General features: G+C 42.7%; 1 protein-coding gene across 1 annotated transcript; it reads right to left on the bottom strand.

Annotated features, from left to right (window-relative positions):
* Positions 1-20,596: 20,596 nt before the first annotated feature.
* On the bottom strand, positions 20,597-21,853 carry LOC106429038. The gene has a single exon (XM_013869783.1). The coding sequence runs from the start codon at positions 21,851-21,853 to the stop codon at positions 20,597-20,599; it is 1,257 nt and encodes a 418-aa protein (XP_013725237.1).
* Positions 21,854-22,065: the final 212 nt, after the last annotated feature.

The raw sequence follows: 22,065 nt of genomic DNA, 5'->3' as shown, positions 1-22,065 counted from the left end.
AGAGGAAGGGTAACTCACGCAGCTATGGATCTTCTAAGTTCCACCACTCTAAGGAGGAGAAAACATCCTATCTGAAGGATAGCAAGCCTCAGCAGAAAGAAGAGACTAAGCCGAGCAGCACATACAGCAAAGACAAAGGCAAAGCTGAAATTACTAGTTCAAGAACTAGAGATGTTAAGTGTTTCAAATGTCAAGGGCGTGGTCATTATGCTAATGAGTGCACCAATAAAAAGGTTATGATTCTTCTTGAGAATGGAGAGTATGAATCAGAGGAAGAGAAGTTTGGGTATGATCATGATGAGTCTGAAGAAGAAAGTGAAGTAGAACCCGTGAAAGGAAGGTTGTTGGTGACAAGAAGGCTCTTGAACTTACAAGCTAAGAATGGAGAGCTTGAGCAACAAGAGAATCTATTTTACACAAGGTGTATGGTTCAGGGAAAGGTATGCAGTCTCATTATTGATGGAGGAAGTTGTGTCAATGTAGCTAGTGAGACAATGGTGAAGAAATTGGGCTTGAAAATTCAGAAACACCCAAGACCATACAGATTGCAGTGGCTTAATGAGGAGGGCGAGATGAGAGTTTCTACTCAAGTACTGGTTCCTATAGCCATTGGTAGATATGAAGATGAAGTCTTGTGTGATGTGTTGCCAATGGAAGCCAGTCATATACTTCTTGGAAGACCCTGGCAGTATGATAGACGTGTGAATCATGATGGCTTCACCAACAAGCACTCATTTGAATTCAATGGAAAGAAGACTGTGCTGGTGCCTTTATCTCCTAAAGAGGTTCATGAAGATCAACTCCAGCTTCAGAAAAAGAAAGAGAAAGAGATTGATCTCAAACATGATCATAACCAGCATCACAGCCTCTATGCCAAACAGGGAGATATCAAAAGAATTCTTTACTCTCAAAATTCTATTATCTTGCTTATGTTTAAAGAGACTCTACTAACAGTTACTGATCACACACCGGATCATCCGAGTGAACTAGTCTCTCTTTTACAGGAATATGCAGATGTGTTTCCAGAAGATAACCCTATTGGATTGCCTCCAGTGCGTGGGATTGAGCATCAAATTGATTTTGTGCCTGGTTCTACACTGCCCAACCGTCCATCTACAGGACCAATCCAGTTGAGACTAAAGAATTGCAAACACAAGTAGAGGAGCTTATGGAGAAGGGTCATATCCGAGAGAGCTTGAGTCCTTGTGCAGTCCCAGTGCTCCTTGTGCCAAAGAAAGATGGGAGCTGGCGCATGTGTGTTGATTGTAGAGCAATCAACAACATAACAGTGAAGTATCGCCACCCTATTCCTAGATTAGATGATATGCTTGATGAGTTACATGGTTCTTGCATATTTTCTAAGATAGACTTGAAAAGTGGATATCATCAGATTAGGATGAAAGAATGAGATGAGTGGAAAACTGCTTTTAAAACTAAACATGGCTTGTATGAATGGTTAGTTATGCCATTTGGATTAACCAATGCGCCTAGTACATTCATGAGACTGACAAATCATACTCTTAGGTCTTTCATAGGCATCTTTGTTGTTGTGTATTTTGATGATATATTAGTTTACAGCAAATGCTTAAAAGATCATATAGAACATCTTAGGGCTGTTTTGGATGTTTTGAGAAAAGAAAAGCTTTATGCCAATCTAAAGAAGTGCACTTTTTGCACAGATAACTTGGTCTTTCTAGGCTTTGTTGTAAGTACAGATGGTGTAAAGGTGGATCAGGAAAAGATCAAGGCCATACAAGAGTGGCCGAGTCCAACTACAGTGGGAGAAGTAAGGAGTTTTCATGGACTGGCAGGTTTCTATAGGCGCTTTGTGAAGGATTTCAGCACTCTAGCAGCTCCCCTGACTGAGATAATCAAGAAGGATGTAGGATTCAAGTGGGGAGAAGTTCAAGAAGCCGCATTCCAACTCCTTAAAGAGAAGCTTACTCAATCTCCTCTTCTCATACTTCCTGATTTTTCTAAAACATTTGAAATAGAATGTGATGCCTCAGGAATTGGAATTGGTGCTGTGTTGATGCAGGATAAAAGACCTATTGCTTACTTCAGTGAGAAACTCAGTGGAGCTACTCTCAACTATGCCACTTATGACAAAGAACTTTACGCCTTGGTGAGAGCTCTACAGACTTGGCAGCATTATCTCTGGCCAAAGGAGTTTGTCATTCACACAGACCATGAATCTCTCAAGTACCTAAAAGGACAAAGTAAGCTCAGCAAGAGACATGCGAGATGGGTAGAATTCATTGAAACCTTTCCTTATGTGATCAAATACCAACAAGGTAAGGAAAATATAGTTGCTGATGCACTATCCAGAAGGTATGTCCTCTTGAATACTCTTGATGTTAAGTTGCTAGGCTTTGAGCAGATTAAAGAAATGTATGAATCTGATCCTGACTTTCAAGAAGCTTATAATTCATGTGCTAAGTATGCTTCTGGTCATTATTTTAGGCATGATGGATTCTTATTATATGACAATCGTTTATGTGTGCCTAATTGCTCTTTGAGAGATCTATTTGTCAGGGAATCCCATGGAGGAAGCTTGATGGGTCACTTTGGTATAGCAAAAACCCTAAAAGTTCTGCAGGATCACTTCTATTGGCCGCATATGAAAAGAGATGTGGAGAGAATCTGAGGAAGGTGCACAACTTGCAAACTTGCAAAGTCTAAGGTTCAACCCCACGGTTTGTATACCCCCTTCCCTATTCCTACTCATCCCTGGAATGATATATCTATGGATTTTATTGTGGGATTGCCAAGAACTAGGACAGGAAAGGATTCTATCTTTGTAGTTGTGGATAGGTTTTCAAAAATGGCACATTTCATTGCTTGCCACAAAACTGATGATGCATTGCATGTTGCTAACCTGTTCTTTAAAGAGATTGTGCGCATTCATGGCATGCCTAAGACTATAGTTTCTGATAGAGATACTAAGTTTCTTAGTTATTTTTGGAAGACTCTTTGGTCTAAACTAGGTACTAAGTTGTTATTTTCTACTAGATGTCATCCACAAACTGATGGGCAAACTGAGGTAGTTAATAGAACTCTTGGAACTCTCTTGCGTGCATTCATTAAAAAGAATTTGAAATCATGGGAAGAGTATTTGCCTCAGTGTGAATTTGCTTATAATCATGCTCAGCATTCTGCTTCTAAGTATTCTCCTTTTGAAATTGTTTATGGGTTCAATCCCATCTCACCTTTGGATCTAATACCTTTACCTGAGTGTGAAAGGGTGAATATGGATGGGAAAAAGAAAGCAGAAATGGTGCAGCAGATTCATGAGCAGGCAAGAAGAAACATTGTGGAGAAAACCAAGCAATACACAAAAAAAGCAAACAAAGGCAGGCGTGAGATGATCTTTGATGTAGGTGATAAAGTATGGGTTCACTTACGTAAGGAGAGGTTTCCAAATGAAAGAAAGTCTAAGCTCATGCCGCGGATTGATGGCCCTTTTGAAGTCACCAAGAGGATCAATGACAATGCCTACAAACTTGATCTGCAAGGTAAGTACGATATAAGTAATAGCTTCAATGTTACTGACTTGATCCCTTTTGTTGCAGATGAGCCAGATTTGAGGACAAATCCTTTTTAAGAGGGAGGGGACGATGTGATCATGGACCAACTAGCTAATGGAGATGATGAGGATCTAGATAAGCCAACTGATGAAGATGTCCTAGCCTTGCCTAAAGGACCTATGACTCGATCAAGAACAAGGAGGCTCACGCAAGCTATTGGAGGATTGGTTAAGATGTCATGGAAACAAGAAGAATGTCTTGGTAGAAGCTTGATCAACCAAGACACACTTATCACCATTCAAGCTACTGCACCATCAAGCTGATCATCAACTAAGCAAGCAATCTATGCGTGCTCTTTTTCCCTATCTTTAGTTTTGTCCCATTGGGTTTTCCAAAGATAGGTTTTTAACGAGGCCATAGATTTGCTTCTCAAATCTCTTAGTTGATGATCTCGATCCAACCTTATCCCGGATCAACCTTATGTGATATTATGTCTTTCATTTCATGCTTTTGTTTTTCAAACTTGTCATTTGTTTCTATTTCCAAGAGAGCCGTGTGCCTTTACTCTCTTGATAGTTTTCGAGAAGCTTGGAGTCTGTTCCAACTTCTCTTATATAAGTGTACATTGAAACCCTTATCAATAATCAATTATCTTTTATCATAAACCTTTCCTTTGTTCTCTCTACTGCTTGTTCGCGAGTTGTTGAGTGTTCTTGTTGGTGTGTAATATCCAACAACCCAAGAGTGTCTATCTCGGTGTGTCATATCCGATCTAGTCACTTAGGAGTATCAAGGAGCCTTTCCGCAGCCTCTTGTGTCACCAATCGATCCATAACCTTGTAGAGCTTGAGTCTTTAATTCGTTCTAGCAAGGATCTATCCCATACTATCCAGAGAAGCAATCTAGGGACGTATTACCTCTAGTACCTCCTCATACGTTTTAGTATTATCACCCTGAATTTCCTCCAAAGCCTTCTGTAGAGAACTTATCTTTTCCTTACCATATGGAAGGTTATTTTTCCTCCAAACCGATATTTCGTATCGACAATTAACAATTTTATCTACTACACCCGAATTATTCCGTGGATTTTCCGTAGACCAACCTTGCGAAATAGAATCCATAAGCCCTTCCATACCAATCCATCGCTTATCAAAACGAAATTGTTTCCTAGTGTTGATTAATTTCTCATCTAAACTTGTAACAATGGGCCTATGATCCGAGCCTATCATTTCCAAATATTCCACAAAAGCTGACGGGAATAGATTATGCCATTCTACATTCCCTAAAGCCCAATCTAATTTACATCGAACCATTTGTCCTTGCCTCTTCCCACTCCATGACAAAGTATTTTCCTTAGACGAAAATTCTAAGAGACCACAATTTTCAATCATATTATTAAATTGAATAAAGGTTGATGCATGCCGAAGCGCTCCCCATTCCTTCTCATGGTTACCAGTTATTTCATTGAGATCCCCAATAACAAACCATGGTTCCACTCTACTTATTCCGATTTGTGTAAGGCGTTCCCAAACATAATCGCGAAGACCCTGAACCGGCTTCCCATATACAAAGGAGATAAAAATCTTTTTTCCTTTATAGCTTGTTTCAATATCTATAATCCGATTATTTGAATAGAGTATTGAAACCAGAGACTCATGAGTATGGTAAAGAGCCAAACCTCCACTTCTCCCATTAGGATCAACCGGGTGCAGATATTTATACCCAAAATGAAATTGAAAATTCTGAACAAAGTTAAAACATTGTTTTGTTTCCGATAAAAAGAGAAAAGCCGGTCTATGTTTATGCCATATTTCTCTCAAGTAACTAATTGTATAGTTGCTCTCCATTCCTCGACAATTCTAACTTAGAATTTTCATATCAAATACTTATTATTATTTTTTAACCTTCTCTACGACCTCAACGCAATAATTGAAACCCATCCAAATTATCACTGTAAATCCAATCTGGAAAAAATAAACCTTGTGGAAACCCCCCCTTCCAAAATATCTGACCGTCTTTTATAACCAAGTCCAACCTGTCTCCCCCTTGACGGTTTTTATTAAATATTAGATTGCCATGAAATTGGAGACTACAAGAATGTAACATAATAATCGTTTTATAACTATCATATCTTCCAAACTAACTTGAGAAAATACAAGCCGTGGAGTCAATTACTTCAACAACCTGCATCATCCATTCATACGATCAACGCTTTAATACAATCCAATTACCAACTCCACCAGCTCCCCAGACCATGAGAAAAATGAAACTAATAGTCTCAACTAAGCAATCATAAGAAATGATCTTATGTATATAACTGAAGAACACCTCCCACAAACTCAAAGCTATTTCACCAGGAACTGAAACATCTTTTACGTCAACATGAACTATTAAGCCAAACCTGGAAAAAACCATGACCTCAAAATTAGAGCTCATAACCATATTCATACAATGTACAGTCCTGGGATAACCAGAAAGACCTAGATAACCAGAGAGTAATATACTTTCCTGCTTCGCTTGGAAACCAGAAAAACCTAGATTCAGCCAGCCCCAGTCCCAGCCACAGTACTCCGAAAGAACGAGAAAACCTCCCCACCAATATAGTTTCCTGCTTCGCTTGTCATAAATCATGACTGTCTCTGAACATATGTTTCCAGAACTAGAATCCTCACAAACACACGCATCAATATGAACCAAACACATATTCTACACACTCCAAAAAACAAAACAGATCCAAAAACCACGTTCTGTTTCTAATCATCTCCAAGAACCAAGTTGTATTCCCCCAATCCACTATACATTCCTCAATCCATTTCCACCAAAAATAACTATATCTGCTAGGAGGGCGAGAACCTAAACTCAAAGAAAGCTGATATCCTAGTGATCGCAACAACAACAAAACAACAATATACCCTTTCATATAAACCTCTATCATCCCAACAAGACCAATATAATAAGAACTAGAACCAACTCTTTTATTCCAAATCTCTGACATCATCAGAGACAACTTCACCAAGGAAACAAAATAAGAGCAAACAGGGACTTTGCATCAAAATTCCTAAACTTATTCATACTGAAATTAATTTAAAATAATCAGAACAAGCGCCAGGTATCAGTCCTGGTCTGGTTTCGGCTTGATCAAGGCCTTCTTTGTGGGCACTGGACCCTTGTCCCCCACCTTACTGCCTTGCTTCGCCATTGCCTTCTTCCTTGGAGAGACAAAGCTCTGAACCAGTTTCTTCTTCGCGTTCTCTCCCATCGCAGCAGCCATGAACTTTCCATTTTTCTTCTTTGAGATCTGATGCTCTTTCTTTCCTACTACGTCCACATTTTCATCAATTGGGAAAGCCTCCTCAGTCTCCATAGAGTTTACTTCCACAGAGACCTCTTGATCTAGCCCTCCTCAATCTCCATAGAGTTCAGCTTGAAGTTTGTATCAACCAAGTTCATCTTAAAGCTTGAGGAAATCGGAGTGAAATGGAGTGCTATTAGTTGAGCTCGAGTCTAGTCTTCCCTAGCCAATCTCATGGAATCAAAGGTGAGTCTAGATATATGGTTGATCAATACTGAATGTAGATGATTGATAGACTTTGTCTCTTGATCAAATATTGAATTGGTGAGGTGTTTACTTAGTGTAAACAATTATTAAATATTTATGAATGATCATAGAGGTTTATTCCAAACCTTAGTACTTGAGAAATATGTATAGTATTAAATATATAAGTATAAATCATGTGAAGTCTTATTGTATACTCACTCTCCTGAAAATTCCCGCATTACCGTGAATTGTTCCTGCGATGCGGAACAAGGTTACGAAGACACAATGATGAGGTTGCACCCTGGATGCCGTGTAACTGCATGCAGCATTAGATGTTCGATCTTGAAATATGTAATGGAGATGATGGTTATATCTATTTCTCCGCTAGGCTCGGTTAGCCTTGGTGGTTTTCCGGGTTTAGTCTATATATATATTATAAGTATGAGTGTATGGCGGGTGTCGTGGAGATGATGTTTAAGATAAGATTCACATCGATGAAATAATAGGCCTTGTATATGTATTTTTATTAGTTATGGAATATATTTCCACTGCATACAAATGGAATTGATTGCTTAAGATATTATTAATATATGTTGGGGTGCATGACTAGGCTCACTGAGTAAACTAGTTACTCATGACTCATTTGTGATGCAGGTAACCAATAGGCGGGAGACCTTATTCTAGGACGGAAAGGAACATCATTAGCCAGCGGTAATTTTATTATCCTTGCAAAGGCGTTTTGATATTTCTTATTTATAAGATTTATTGACCGAAAACCTCGAGGTTAATTTAAAACAAATTTTGTAAGATTCTTTTGAATGATATATGATACCACTCAAATTACCCTAAGGAGTGTTACTCTCATCAAAAGAGGTTCAGATGTAGTACTTAGGGATCGAATCCACAAGGAGCTAGGGAACAATTAAATCTAGTGTTTATTAATTCTAAAGGTTGCAAATGTTTAAATGAAATAGCAATAGTAACAAGCGAGTAAATAATAAATGTAACTTGGTTGGAAATGATATTAGATGCAGGGCCACTATTCAGGTGTTGGAGATTATAATACCTATAAATGCCTAACTATTGCATGCATGATATATTAGAGTTCATTCGCTTAACTCAGTGATCAGCTGTCGCATGTACCACTAGTTAACAGACTAGATCTCGTGTTTCAACGGTTAGTATGCAGACAACGAGAGAGTATCGATCGATGGTCTATTAAGACGTCGACCAATACACCTTTGCCAACGTCGATCCATTGTTAGTTGAGGACATCGATCGACGGGTTCTAGCCAGGCCTATGCGCGAGTATGAAATGCCCTATTAAGATACTAAATTGGCGGTTAGCCCTCTCTAGCAGTCCTAATATGATAGATAGATGTCAGGATGGGATAACAAGGGTGCTTGAGTATGCAATCCTATGATCAAGTTCTAGTTAGCAAGGCTAAAACAAGCAATGAATTCAAATCTATCATGAATATCACAACAAGGCAGATCTATAGTTTGGGGCTAATCCCACAAACCTATCTGAACCCTGGATCTAACAGTTGAACTACTCAGACATAGCAAAGCAATTCATAACAATAAAGGAATAGAAACTCATAGTATAGATGAAAAGAAATGGAAACAAGGAGTTCCAATCACAAGTGATCTTCTCTCCCAATGAAACTTGTAACAAAACTAGGTCTAGAAAAGCTGTTCTGCCGTCAAAACACTTAGGCAGTATATATTCTACTAGGTTAAAAACTCGTCAGCGCATTTTGGTAATTTGGCTTGGCCTTGGGTTTTAAGTCTGCTGAATCCAAAATGTTGTGTGTGTGGTGTCTCGACATCGATCGATGGTACTTGTGTACATCGATCGATATAAATCTTCATCTGTCGAGGCATTTTCTGATATCGATCGTCAGCACTGATGCGCATCGATCGATTGTTCTTTCTCTCGTCGAGCTCTAAGTGGCCAGCTCGGGTGAAATGTCCTTTAAGCTCCAAAATGCTCCAAAGTCAAAGCTTTACTCCGAAATGCACCTGAACCTGAAAACATACCTAGAAGAGTAGAAAACATAGATATATATATTGTAAAATACTTATATACCATGGATAAAAATGGGTCAAATCCAAGGTATATCAACTCCCCCAGACTTACCCTTTTGCTTGTCCTCAAGCAAAACATACATGCAGTCTCTCTGAAAGAGGTTTGAAAATATGGGGACTTAAGATTTTAAAGCATAGAAATCTTTCCTCAACAATTTTGCAACCACATTTAAAAAGTCCTAATCACAAAAGCACACTATGCAATATCCTACCTTAGCAACCATTTCTAACGTAACACAACTCATCAATTCACGTCTGAAATCCCCTCTACTGATTTCATTTCTTAACATAAATATAAAGTGAATGCTTTACCTTGGGAGTATCGATCACAGGATGCAAGAATTTCAGACAGGTATCTAGAGCTGCAGGTAAAAGTTAGTTCCTAGTTTCTCTCTATCTAAATTTCTCTTTTGAGTCAAAGTCTGCTTCCATTGCAGGATCAGTGACCAAGATTGGGCAGGCTTCCATGAATCAAAACTTAATGGTGGTTGCCACCAAGTTCTGTTCACTTCTTTTTGACCTATATCCAAGAGTTCTTTGCGAAAGCGAGCCTTGAAGATTGCCGCCTCCAAGTCCCGTTTCGAACTCTTTTATTTGAGTCTTTATGAATCAAGCCTTAATGGTTTTAGCCACCAAGTCCTGTTCAGACGCATCCTAATTAAACAATAGATCTTTTATATATATATATATATATATATATATACATATTTTTTTTTGTATACTCACTAACTAATATAGGATCGAAATTTAGAGAGAGAAAATGTGATAAATAATCTAAACCAGGCTTTACCTTCCAGACCTGTCTGAAGAATTCGATCCCATGTATACCAAGCCCCAAGACAAGCGGTTATGTCTGGTTTAGTGTTGGAAATCACCTTTGGTTACTTCATACGGTTCAAGACAAGTGTGTAGTTGATAGGTTGATCCACTTTAGCATCTTTAGTGTTATATGCAATCAGTAAATCTAAAATGGTGCTAAAGATTGGTTAGATATTCATGTTTAAATCAATATAAGATATAGTTCCTATTTTCAATAGCTAAGCATAATTTATTAAAATTCCTTTTTACATAAGAATAAAATAAATTATATCAGTAAAGCTCCCCCCAGACTTAAATTACATTGTCCTAGTGTAACTCAGCCGGAGTTATGATGAATAGTTTATGATGTACGAAATGTAACAAGTAAGGAAGATACATCTGACCGGATTAGATATCGATCGATATGAAAGTGTTTCATCGATCGTCGTGTGGTTGTCTATGTTGAGCGATGTCGACGTCTCGTCGTCGGTCGATATTCAGGTCCTCCTACGTGGGTCTCTTAAATGGGAGAGAAATAAAACGAAAGTAAATAAATGCTAGCTAATAAAACCTAAATAAAATACCTAATAGTGGGTTGCCTCCCACTCAGCGCTTGGTTATAGTCATTTAGCTTGACTGTGGTAGTGATTGGCTATTGGATGGAGAAACAACTGCTTGTTGGAAAGCAAGCATCCACGTCATCTCTGCGCATTCTGGACCAAGATGCAATGAAACTTCTTGTGGCCTCATCATTTCTAGTCCATTTGTCATCCATCTTCTCAAGTACATTGGAGATGTTCTATAGCCTTTCTTGAACGTTGTCAATGCTGACCTGGTGCCAACCTATGTTGTCATAGGCGTATGCTGAAAGATCTGTCATTTCCTTTTGCATTGTCTCTACTGTCTTGTGTATCAGCTGCTCGCCGATTGGTGTAGACTCGGCGTCGATCGATGCGATTATGTGTTCGTTGGTTGGTCTCAGCGAGTTTCCATCGATCGATTTCGCTAGGGTCCTGTCGATCGATGCTGATATCTGGTGTTGGGCTGCGAGTTGCCTCTGAATGGCTTTGACTTCTTTCTGTAGCCATTCTGCGTGGCTGTCTAGTCCACTGATTTTGTTGTCGAATGGAAAGTAGATGTCATCGCAGCGCTTGTCAAGTCGTTCCTCCATGGTGTCTAGAGCAGTGTAGATCTTGGATGTGATCTTGTCAACCTCTACTGCTGTGTAAGGAAGTAACTCCACAGGTTTCTTGCCATCGATCCAAGGCTCTCGTAGCCTGTCGATCGATGCTGATTTTGCCTGCAAAAAATTTTGATTAGTAATGTTCTCAATATCCTTTTGGGCATGAAGTAATTGAATAGACAATTTGTTTAAATCTATCATGACTGGTGATATAAAGCGGTCATGCATGTCCTCGTAAGTCCTCAGCCTCTCATTCATGGCTGAGACTTTAGCGTCGAGCGATGTGAAGGTACACATGTCGATCGATGTGGCTGGTTGTTGGTCCTTCTTGCGAATGGTGTCCAGATCTTGCTGTAGTAGCTCGATTTTAGTGCTTAGCCAGTCCACGTTGTTGTTGAGAGGGCAGTAAACGTCATTTATCCTCGTGTCGATGTATGAGACTTCCCATTCATCCCTGTGTTGTGTTGAACATTGCGGTTCTGCAGGGATCTGAGCTGTAGGAAGACTGACGTCGATCGATGTTGCATGTTGTGCGTCGATCGATGCTGAGGTCGTAGCTTCCTTCTCAAGTTGCTGACGTAAACTCTCAATTTCTGTCCTCATTTCTGCCATACTTCTGAAAAGCTCATTGTAGCCTCTATCCAAAGGCTGATGTGTATCTTCTACCAATGTTTTGAGCTCCTCTCCCAGTTTCTCCTGAGCTCCACAAATACCAAACACCATCTCATCGATTTCATCTTTGGTGTAGAGTTCTGGTGCCAGTTTTGTGAGTGTGAAGGAAGTGGCATGTTCTGGAAGACAGATGTGGCTCTCTTCAAAAAGAGATGCTCTTTCCAGTAATTTCCTGATGTTGTCCTTTGTGACAGGTATCATCTCACCAGCTAAGCCTCGTGCGTGTCCACACTCATCTCTGTAGACTCCATACTTGTCCCTTTGTTCCCAAGTGAACTTTCTGGCTCCGTACATGTCAAAAGCGCGGTTCCCACATTCATACCGTCTGTCTATCGACGTCGAGTCATCTCTATCAATCGACGTTGGTGTTACCATGTCGATCGATGTCTCAGTTGTACCGTCGATCGATGCTTGCCCTTTTGGTTGGCGTGATAGATCTGGATTGATCTCTGTTGTGGCGACTCCTACGTGGTTGTTAGGATCTGTTTGAATGACGTCTGGAGTGCCACGTTGCTGGGAGAATAGGTTGTCAGGTCCATTGGCTACTTGAAGGATGTCTGCTATGTCCTCTCTGGACACTTGTAAAATTCTTCCATCCATTGCACGTGCGTTGCCATCTGGGTCCCTGAAAATACCAAATTCATCAGGTGTTAGAAAACCGTAATCAATGTTTGCATAATCATTTAATTTAGAAATAGAAAGATTAGGGTTTAGAGTAGTATCGATCGATGTAGATACAGTTGCATCGATCGATGGCAGAGTAATTTCTGCATAACTTGTGTTCTTGAGATGATTGCTCTTCATGGATTTTTCTGTTGATGTAGAAGGAAGAGTGTTCATCTTTTTTGCTTGTGTGTTTGCTCTGATGTGTGTAGGTGGTTTCGGGGGTGCAAAACTATTTATATAGGTATCTATAAACCTAGTTGGGGAGAGAATATTCTCCTGCTCCTGAATTTTCGCTGCGCCGCGAATATCGATCGATGTTCCAGTACGTGTGTCGATCGATGTGAGCGGTTGTTTTGCTGGACGAGGGTGGGTATCGACTGATGTGGAGTGCACAGCGTCGAACGATGTTGGAAACGTGTTGGTGAACTTATGTGTTTCAAGTCTTTCATGCTGCAAAGACATTTCTATTGCACGTTCTTTCCAATAATCCTCATCATATTCCTCTGTATGTTCCTCATTAGGTGAAATAATTACAGTGTCAACTGCAAAACTTTCATGGAAACCACTGTCTGCCCAACTTCCTATGGAATAATCATCATGTCCTCTATTGCTTGGAGGTTGGAAGGCAAAATGTTGGTAACAATGATTATGTGAAGCGAAATGGTAAACTGGGTGCATTTCGTCGAGTGACGTGTTGTTGCGGTCATCGGTCACCGTTGACTCATTGGAATCGATCGATGGAAAGGTTGGGGTGTCGATCGATTCCGAGTACTCTGTTTCGTACTCCGATTCATACTCTGCTCCACAATGGCATGCGCCAATGAAGCCAAGTTCTTTCTCTTAGGTCGGATGGGGTCGTAGTGGATGTTTGGGTCTATGAGCGTTAGACACAATTTGTTTTTGTTCATGTCACATACAGCTCCTACTGTAGCTAGGAAAGATCTTCCAAGCAGAAGTGAAGAGTTCCAGTTAAGCTCGATGTCTAGGACATGAAAATCTACAGGGACAAGGGCATTACCAATCTGTACCTCCAGATCTCTTATGATTCCTTCTGATCGTTTCTCTGAATGATCTACGAAGGTGAAGGATTCCGTTGAAGGTTTGATGGTCAAACCAAGCTGGTCTGCCATGATCCTAGGGAGGATACTAACTGATGCTCCTGTGTCACACATTGAATGGGGAAATTCAACACCCTTGACTACGCATGGTATTGCAAACTTCCCAGGATCACTCTTCTTCGTCAATGTGATCCTGTGTTTCATCTTCTCTCTGACTTGATGAAACATTCTCCTAATGTCCTCCTCAGTTACCTTTGTTTCTCTGAAGAACATCCACAACCGGTGTGTGAAGTAAGCTTCATCAAAAGGTTTTTCGATTGGGATTCTGAGGACTCTTTTAGTGAAACCATCCATCTCCTTATCGTTAGCTTCCCTCTTAAGGTTTTTAGGAATCTTCTCCTTTCTTTTCCTTAACCTTCTCCCTTCAGCTTCTTGTTCTTCTTGAACTGATTCTGGTGAACTATTTAAAGGGTTGGGTTTTGGTTCGGGTGGGTTAGCTAATGGTTTAGGTGGTGGTCTGAGTGCGTTGATGTAATCATTATCGATTGAGGGTAACCGCACTCGGTATGTCAGAGGTGCCTGTCGATCGATGGGAGGTGTGTTGTGACGATCGACGTCGGACTCACTCTGTCGATCGATGGTTGGCTCAACCGATCGATCGATTTTATCATAGAAAGGGGAGGGTGGGTGAGGATGCTTAGCTGCGAATTCTTCATGAGTTAGAATTCGAACCCCATTGCATTCAGTCGATTTAGCAGACGACGTCGATCGATGACTGGAGTAATCCGTCCATCGATCTTCATCATGGTCTGTCGATCGATGCGAGTTCATCGACATCAGTCGACACCATTGGGATCCGCCGAGACTCATGGAGCTTTCGATTTCGAAGTCTCCTTCCTCAAGCTTTTCATTTCTCACCACTTGCAAGAAATCATCATCTATGATGGCATTTACATGGTGTTTCCCTTTGTCGGCTCCTGCCTCTCTAGCGAAAGCTTCTTGCCTCTTTATAGTCTCGCCCGTCTGAATTACTTGGGTTTCAAGTTTTCTCACCTGAGTCCCTAAGGTCTCGATTTTGGTGTTCAGATTGTTGTAGGCGGAGTCTATTTTACCGTTGAAATCCACGGTGATTTGTTGTTGTCCCAACAGTACTCGATCAAGCATTTCTTCGATCTTGCTTTCCTGAGTCTGGGGTGGTGGATTTTGGTAGTAAGAGTTCGAGTAGCTTTTGCTGTTGTTGAAGGGTTTTTGAAATTGTGAACTTTGGTTACTTCTTTGGCCATTTCCAAAGAAGTTTCTGTTTCCGCCCTGGTTTCCAAATTTCTGGAATCCGGTACCTCCGATGTAGTTCACATTTTCTTCTCCTTCCGTATCTGCTACTTCTCCTTCAGCTGAACAGACTTGCTTCCTAAGAAGCTCGTGCACCACATCTAACTTAGCTCTTACTTCGTCCATCTGTTCCTTCCCGATAAAGGCTACAGACTTCTTCCGTTCAGAGTCAGTGTTTTTGGTGCTGCTGCTGTTAGCAAGGTTTTCGATAAGTCTCACAGCTTCCAACGGATTCCGAGTAGTGAAGTTTCCTTCACTCGCCGTATCAAGGGCCATTTGATACTGTAAGGCGAGACCTCGAAAGAAAGTGCTTAGCAGCTGCACTTCGTTAAATCTGTGGTGTAGACAGTCTCACTGGAAGAACCTAAATCTAATCCACGCATCTTTGAAGGACTCTCCACGCTTCTGTGAGAATGTGGAAATTTTGTTCCGAAGTTCTTCAGCGCGCGCCTCATCGAAGAAGTTTCGTAAAAAAGCATTCTTGATGTCGGTCTAGGATGTTAAAGATCATGTGGGTTGCTGCCTAAGCCAGTGCATCGCTTCTCCATTCAGCGTGTATCTGAAGAGCTTGCACAGCAGGTAATCTTCGGGGACTCCTTCCATCCGAATAGCAGCGATTAGATCTTCGAACCGTTCCAAATGGTCCATAGGATGCTCGTGCGGTAACCCAGAGTAGGGTATCTGCGACACGAGAGTGTAGTATTGAGGCTTCAGCTCGAAATTCTGCTTCTGGATCTCCGGAAGTCGAATAGCTGATCTGTTGGAATAGTACTCATCTGGGCGATTGTAGTCGGCCAGTGGTTTCGATCGAGCGTCCTCGTCTACAGGTTGAGCAGCTCCTGTAGCATCAGCATCAGGGATTACAATCCCCTGAGCATCTATTTTCTGACCTGTTGCATTACACAGATGACCGGCCTGGTCATACAAATTTCCGTTCTCGTCCTGAGTTAGAATAATAATGTTTACCATTTTTGACGACACGGTATCGATCGATGTACGGGGTGTAGTATCGATCGTTTTCAAACGATTGGGATCGATCGACGATGATGGTCTGGTGTCAGTCGACGGTTGGTTCTGCGTATCGATTGACGACGAAGTTGTTGCGTCGAGTGATGTGGAACGTTGACCTCTACGGATGGTGTGTTCCAAATGAGCAGGATCGTCTGAGAACAGCAAGTCTTTCTTTTTGTTGCTTCTGGTACCGCTGGGCATGCACCTGAAAAGACAAGAAAAAGATTATTAGAAAGGAGGTAGAGAAAAGAATAAGAATCAATAAAACTAAATCTAATGGCGATCAAAGCTCCGCGGCAACGGCGCCAAATTTGATACCACTCAAATTACCCTAAGGAGTGTTACTCTCATCAAAAGAGGTTCAGATGTAGTACTTAGGGATCGAATCCACAAGGAGCTAGGGAACAATTAAATCTAGTGTTTATTAATTCTAAAGGTTGCAAATGTTTAAATGAAATAGCAATAGTAACAAGCGAGTAAATAATAAATGTAACTTGGTTGGAAATGATATTAGATGCAGGGCCACTATTCAGGTGTTGGAGATTATAATACCTATAGATGCCTAACTGTTGCATGCATGATATATTAGAGCTCATTCGCTTAACTCAGTGATCAGCTGTCGCATGTACCACTGGTTAACAGACTAGATCTCGTGTCTCAACGGTTAGTATGCAGACAACGAGAGAGTGTCGATCGATGGTCTATTAAGACGTCGACCGATACACCTTTGCCACGTCGATCGATTGTCAGTTGAGGACATCGATCGACGGGTTCTAGCCAGGCCTATGCGCGAGTATGAAATGCCCTATTAAGATACTAAATTGACGGTTAGCCCTCTCTAGCAGTCCTAATATGATAGATAGATGTCAGGATGGGATAACAAGGGTGCTTGAGTATGCAATCCTATGATCAAGTTCTAGTTAGCAAGGCTAAAACAAGCAATGAATACAAATCTATCATGAATATCACAACAAGGCAGATCTATAGTTTGAGGCTAATCCCACAAACCTATCTGAACCCTGGATCTAACAGTTGAACTACTCAGACAAAGCAAAGCAATTCATAACAATAAAGGACTAGAAACTCATAATATAGATGAAAAGAAATGGAAACAAGGAGTTCCAATCACAAGTGATCTTCTCTCTCCAATGAAACTTGTAACAAAACTAGGTCTAGAAAAAGCTCTTCTGCCGTCCAAACACTTAGGCAGTATATATTCTACTAGGTTAAAAACTCGTCAGGGCATTTTGGTAAAATTTGGCTTGGCCTTGGTTTTTAAGTCTGCTGAATCCAAAATGTCGCGTCTGGTGTCTCGACATCGATCGATGGTACTTGTGTACATCGATCGATATTAATCTTCATCTGTCGAGGCATTTCCTGATATCGATCGTCATCACTGATGCGCATCGATCGATTGTTCTTCCTCTCGTCGACCTCTAAGTGGTCAGCTCGGGTGAAATGTCCTTTAAGCTCCAAAATGCTCCAAAGTCATAGGTTTACTCCGAAATGCACCTGAACCTGAAAACATACCTAGAAGAGTAGAAAACATAGATATATATATATAGTAAAATACTTATATACCATGGATAAAAATGGGTCAAATCCAAGGTATATCAATATATAAAGAATGTTCTTAAAGTATGGGTTCCATATGATATTAGTCCTTGTCCAGATGAACTAACTATCGGGTATTGCTTTTTCGGGTTGAAAAGTCTAGAGTGATATCTGATAGGAGCGTTGGTGTTCTTTGGTTGTTGGTCTAAGGCGATCAGAAGTATTCTGAGAACCTCAGATCGACCATCGAGTAACATCAACCGTGTCATTTCCGGTCAACTACGATCGGGGGTGTCACAAGGTCGATGCTTGGTTTGTCGATCTTGTGGATAGGAATGGTCCGTTTCACCTGATAGTGCAGTCTGCTACCTAGGGCAGCGAGGGCGTCAGCACACATGTTCTCTCCTCTGGGGACTTTGGTGAGTTCAAAGAATTCGAAGTCTTTGGCGGGTGCTTGAACGATTTTAAGGTATGCATCCATTCGTTCGTTGCGGGCATTGTAGTCTCCACTAAACTGACTGGTAACAAGTTGCGTGTCGCAGTACGCACTGAGGCGTTTTGCCTTGACTGCCTTAGCGAGTCATAGTCCTGCGATCAGCGACTCGTACTCCGCTTCGTTGTTCGAAGCGGTGAAGCCGAAGCTAAACGACTGTCTGATTAATTCTCCTGTTGGTGATTGCAGCTGGACTCCCGCTCCTGATCCTTTGTTTGTCAACGATCCGTCAACGTGGAGTATCCAATTTTGACTTGGCAGGATTAGGTCTTGCTCGAGTTCTTGTGCGAGCTCGATTAGGAAGTCAGCGAGGACTTGAGATTTTGCAGCTGTTCGATTCTTGAACACAATGTCGTGCTCGCTGAGCTCGATAGCCCACTTCGATAGCCGTGCGGACTGATTTGTGTTTTGCTGACGTGATAACGGCGAGGGCCATCTTCTCGACGGTGGGGTATCGAGTTTCCGGGTCAGTCATTCGCTTGCTCGTATAGAAGATAGGCTTCTACTCTCCTCGATCTTCTCGAATGAGGACGCTGCTGACTGCGGTCGAGGATACGGCGATATAGAGAGAGAGCGTATCACCGGCTTTGGGTTTGGATAACACGGGAGGAGTCGTAAGATACTACTTGAGTTGTCCGAACGCCTCCTCACACTTCTCGTCCCAGACGAAACGTTTGTTTCCGCGCAATAGCTCGTAGAAAGGGAGGCATTTATCTGTGGACGTGGATATGAAGCGCCGCAATCCTCCATGTGAGTCGCTGGACCTCTCTGCTGTTCTTTGGACTAAGGAGGTCTAGTATGGCGGTGATCTGATTAGGATTTGCTTCGATTCCTCGCTGGGTGACGATGTAACCCAAAAATTTGCCTGAGGTGACGCCGAATGTGCATTTGGCCGGATTGAGTTTCAATCCGTACTCGTTCAGCGTTTTAAAGCACTCTTTTAGATGGTTCAGATGGTCCGTCGCGCGGAGTGACTTTACTAGCATGTCGTCGATGTAGACCTCCATCGTGTTCCCCAGTTTGTCGGCGAACATTAGATTGACGAGTCTTTGGTAAGTCGCACCTGCGTTCTTAAGACCGAACGGCATCACTTTGTAGCAGTACATCCCTCTATCAGTGATGAACGCTGTCTTCTCTCGATCGTCTGGATGCATCATGATCTGATTGTAGCCCGAGAATGCGTCCATGAAAGTCAGGAGCTCATTTCTGGCAGTTGACTCGACTAGTCTGTCGATATGCGGAAGCGGGTAACTGTCTTTGGGGCAAGCCTTGTTTAGATCGGTAAAGTAGACACAGACACGCCACTTCCCATTCTTCTTCTTGACGACGACCGGGTTAGCCAACCATTTGGGGTATCGCACCTCGGTGATTGAACCATCTGCGAGGAGTCGCTCAACTTCTTCGTTGACAGCTTTGCTTCAATCGTGGCCGAGCTTGCGTCTCTTCTGGTGAACATGCTTGATGGTTGGGTCGACATTCAACTCGTGGGACGTGATGGCGGAATTTATTCTTTCATATCCGATGTCGTCCAAGCGAATGTTGATGCGTTCTTTTTCAGGAAGTCGACGATTGCATGTTGCATCTCTTCGGAGAGGTAGGCACCGGCTCGAACTACTTTGCTTTTTTCGGAGTCATCTATCGTGACTTCTAGGATCTCGTCTTTTTGAGGTTGGATTTGCTTTGCTACTGCATTGATGCGGTGAGTCGATTGTTGCATCTTCACCGTTGCAATTAGTAGATCACGAGCAGCCTGCTGGTCTCCACGAAGTGTCTACACTTGACCGTTCGGTCCTGCAAACTTCACACACTGATGGTACGTCGAGGATACTGCCTTGACCGAATGTAACCAGGGGGTCCCGACGATCGCGTTATAAGGGGCCTTTGTTCGGATAACGGAGAACTTGACTGTGCGTGTCACACCGCATGCATAGACTGGGAGTTTGATTGTCCCGATCATCGTCTCGGAAGCTCTGTTGAATCCCGTGAGGGAGCAAGATGATGGTTTCATGTCACGCAAGTCGACTCCCATCTTATCGAGCGTATCTCGAAAAATCAGATCAACAGAACTGCCAGTATCGATCAGAACTTTAGAAATGTCACACTTCGCGATTCCTACTTCGACGAGTAGGGGGTCGTTACGAGGTAGGTGGACGCCGATGGCATCGTCTGGTGAGAAAGTGATCGAGAAGTCATTCTCAGGTTTCGGTGACCATTTCTTCGAGGTTATTGCCTGTCGTCGATGGTTCTTTACTGACCGGACCGAATCGCCGCAAGGAGGTGAGCCACGCATAATTACGTTTAAGAAAGTTGGCTCGCGACTCGTTTGTTTCTTAGTTGAGTTCTCAAGTCACTAGGTGAGTCCTCAACCATGGGTGCGTATTTGTCGTCATTTTTGGATTTTGCCTCCTCGAGCTTTCGTCGTAAGTCTGAACGTTTAGGTCGATTGAGCTTGATCCTGAGGTCTTCTGATTTTTAATTGAGCTGATCGCGATGATCGATGACTCGGGGCCTGAGATGGGATCGAGCACTGGAGTCCTCGACCTTTCTAGCCTTCGACTCTTCCATGAATGAGTGGAGATCGTCGTTAAAGTCGTGTATGCGACCAGTTGTCTGCGACTTTCGCCTGAGCTTGTTCCTCAAGTCGTTTGACCCTTCTGGTCCGACGTTCTCATTTGGTCACTTGCTGGAGTACTCGTGCGAGTCGTGGACCTGTTTGTCCTCTTCTTCATCTGAAGAGGGACTTGGTCGTGCGAGGATGACTTGGACACGTCGACGATTACGAGGTTGCTCTTCTTCGAGTTGTGCTTCGCCCTCGTTTTCGTCTCGCTCTTCTGGCTTGTCATCCTCTGTGCGCTTTGGCCGAGTTCCGGACTTATCTTGATTATTCTGAGCTTTCTTTTCTTTGTTTTTGCTCCAGCTCTTGGTGTTGTTTGGCCTGGGCTTGGGAAGCTTGACGTTGGCTGTTCCATTTTCATAAGATGAGAAGAGGGCATCGACCAGATGCCTGCAATTCCTCGTATCGTGTGCCTTGGCCTGATGGTAGCTGCACCATAGGTTTGGCTCGGCCGAGCCAGGACTCGAAGTTGAAGGTGTCGAAGAGGTTTGCGGCTTCTCGTCGTACTCCCAGACGTTCCAACCTTTCTTGCGCACGACGACAGTCGATCCCGGGGATGGGTTTTTGTCTTCGACCACATAGACGAAGCTCTTCGAGTGGTTAGACTTGTTGCCTGAGGCGTGCTGTCGAGGTTCTTGACGTGCCTCGGGAGCTTTTAGAGCAGTCGCCGGTTTAGCGGCCGTGTTCAATTTCTTGAGTATCGCTGTTGTATCTTCTTCCATTCGGATGAAGTTGTTCGACCTCGCGATAGCATCCTGGAGCGAAGTGGTGGGGTTTCTGTGGAGATCCTTGCGAAAGAGGGACTTTAAGTAGAGGTTATTCATTAGCGCGTCGACGGCGACGCTGTCTGGGATTTGCACCTTCGAGGCGACCGTTTTAAACTTTTCCATGAAGTCGCGGAGGCTTTGGTTCACCCCTTGAGATAGATTCCAAAGGTCAAATAAGGTCGCTCCTTGTCTCATAAACATAATGTACTGCTTGAGGAATCCAGTCGTCAGGTCGTGAAAGTCATTGATGGAGTCTCGCTCCAATCCAGTGAACCACCCGAGGGCTAGTCCTTGAAGACTCTCGATGAAGAGGCGACAATAGCCAGCGTCTCTTTCCTCTTCGGAGAAGTTAGTTCGACCCATCGTGATGTTGAAAGCAGTGATGTGGTCGGTTGGGTCTGCCTTTCCGGCGTATGTCGGAAGGCGAATTTTCTCGGCTGGTCGGTACCGAACGTCGGTGATTCGCCGGGAAAAAGGGAGTTTTAGGGTTTTGGCCAGAGCGCGTTCGATCAGTGGCGCTGAAGTAGGCCCTTCGAGCATCCGGTCTTTCATGTCTAGGACTGACTACTTAAGCTCAGCGAATTCCCGGACGGTGACGAGGTCTACGCCGCCGGGCGTTTGAGCCTGTACGGCGTCCGCGTTTGTAGGGTTTCTGGCACTTGGTGTTCTGTAAGTGTCAAACAGCTGTTTTCGGACTGTCGTAGCCGGATCTCCTGAGTTCTCGGCCAAAGGAGCCAAAATGGCAGCAATGGCGGCGAGTTGCT

Source organism: Brassica napus, chromosome A6, assembly GCF_020379485.1.
Source record: "Brassica napus cultivar Da-Ae chromosome A6, Da-Ae, whole genome shotgun sequence".
NCBI lineage: Eukaryota > Viridiplantae > Streptophyta > Magnoliopsida > Brassicales > Brassicaceae > Brassica > Brassica napus.
The sequence above is the reverse complement of the archived record's forward strand: the minus strand, read 5'-3'. Positions and strand labels throughout refer to the sequence as shown.

Bases quoted from the DNA above. Each gene is read 5' to 3' on its own strand.
- LOC106429038 (XM_013869783.1), bottom strand. From the start codon at position 21,853: ATGAAAGACCGGATGCTCGAAGGGCCTACTTCAGCGCCACTGATCGAA.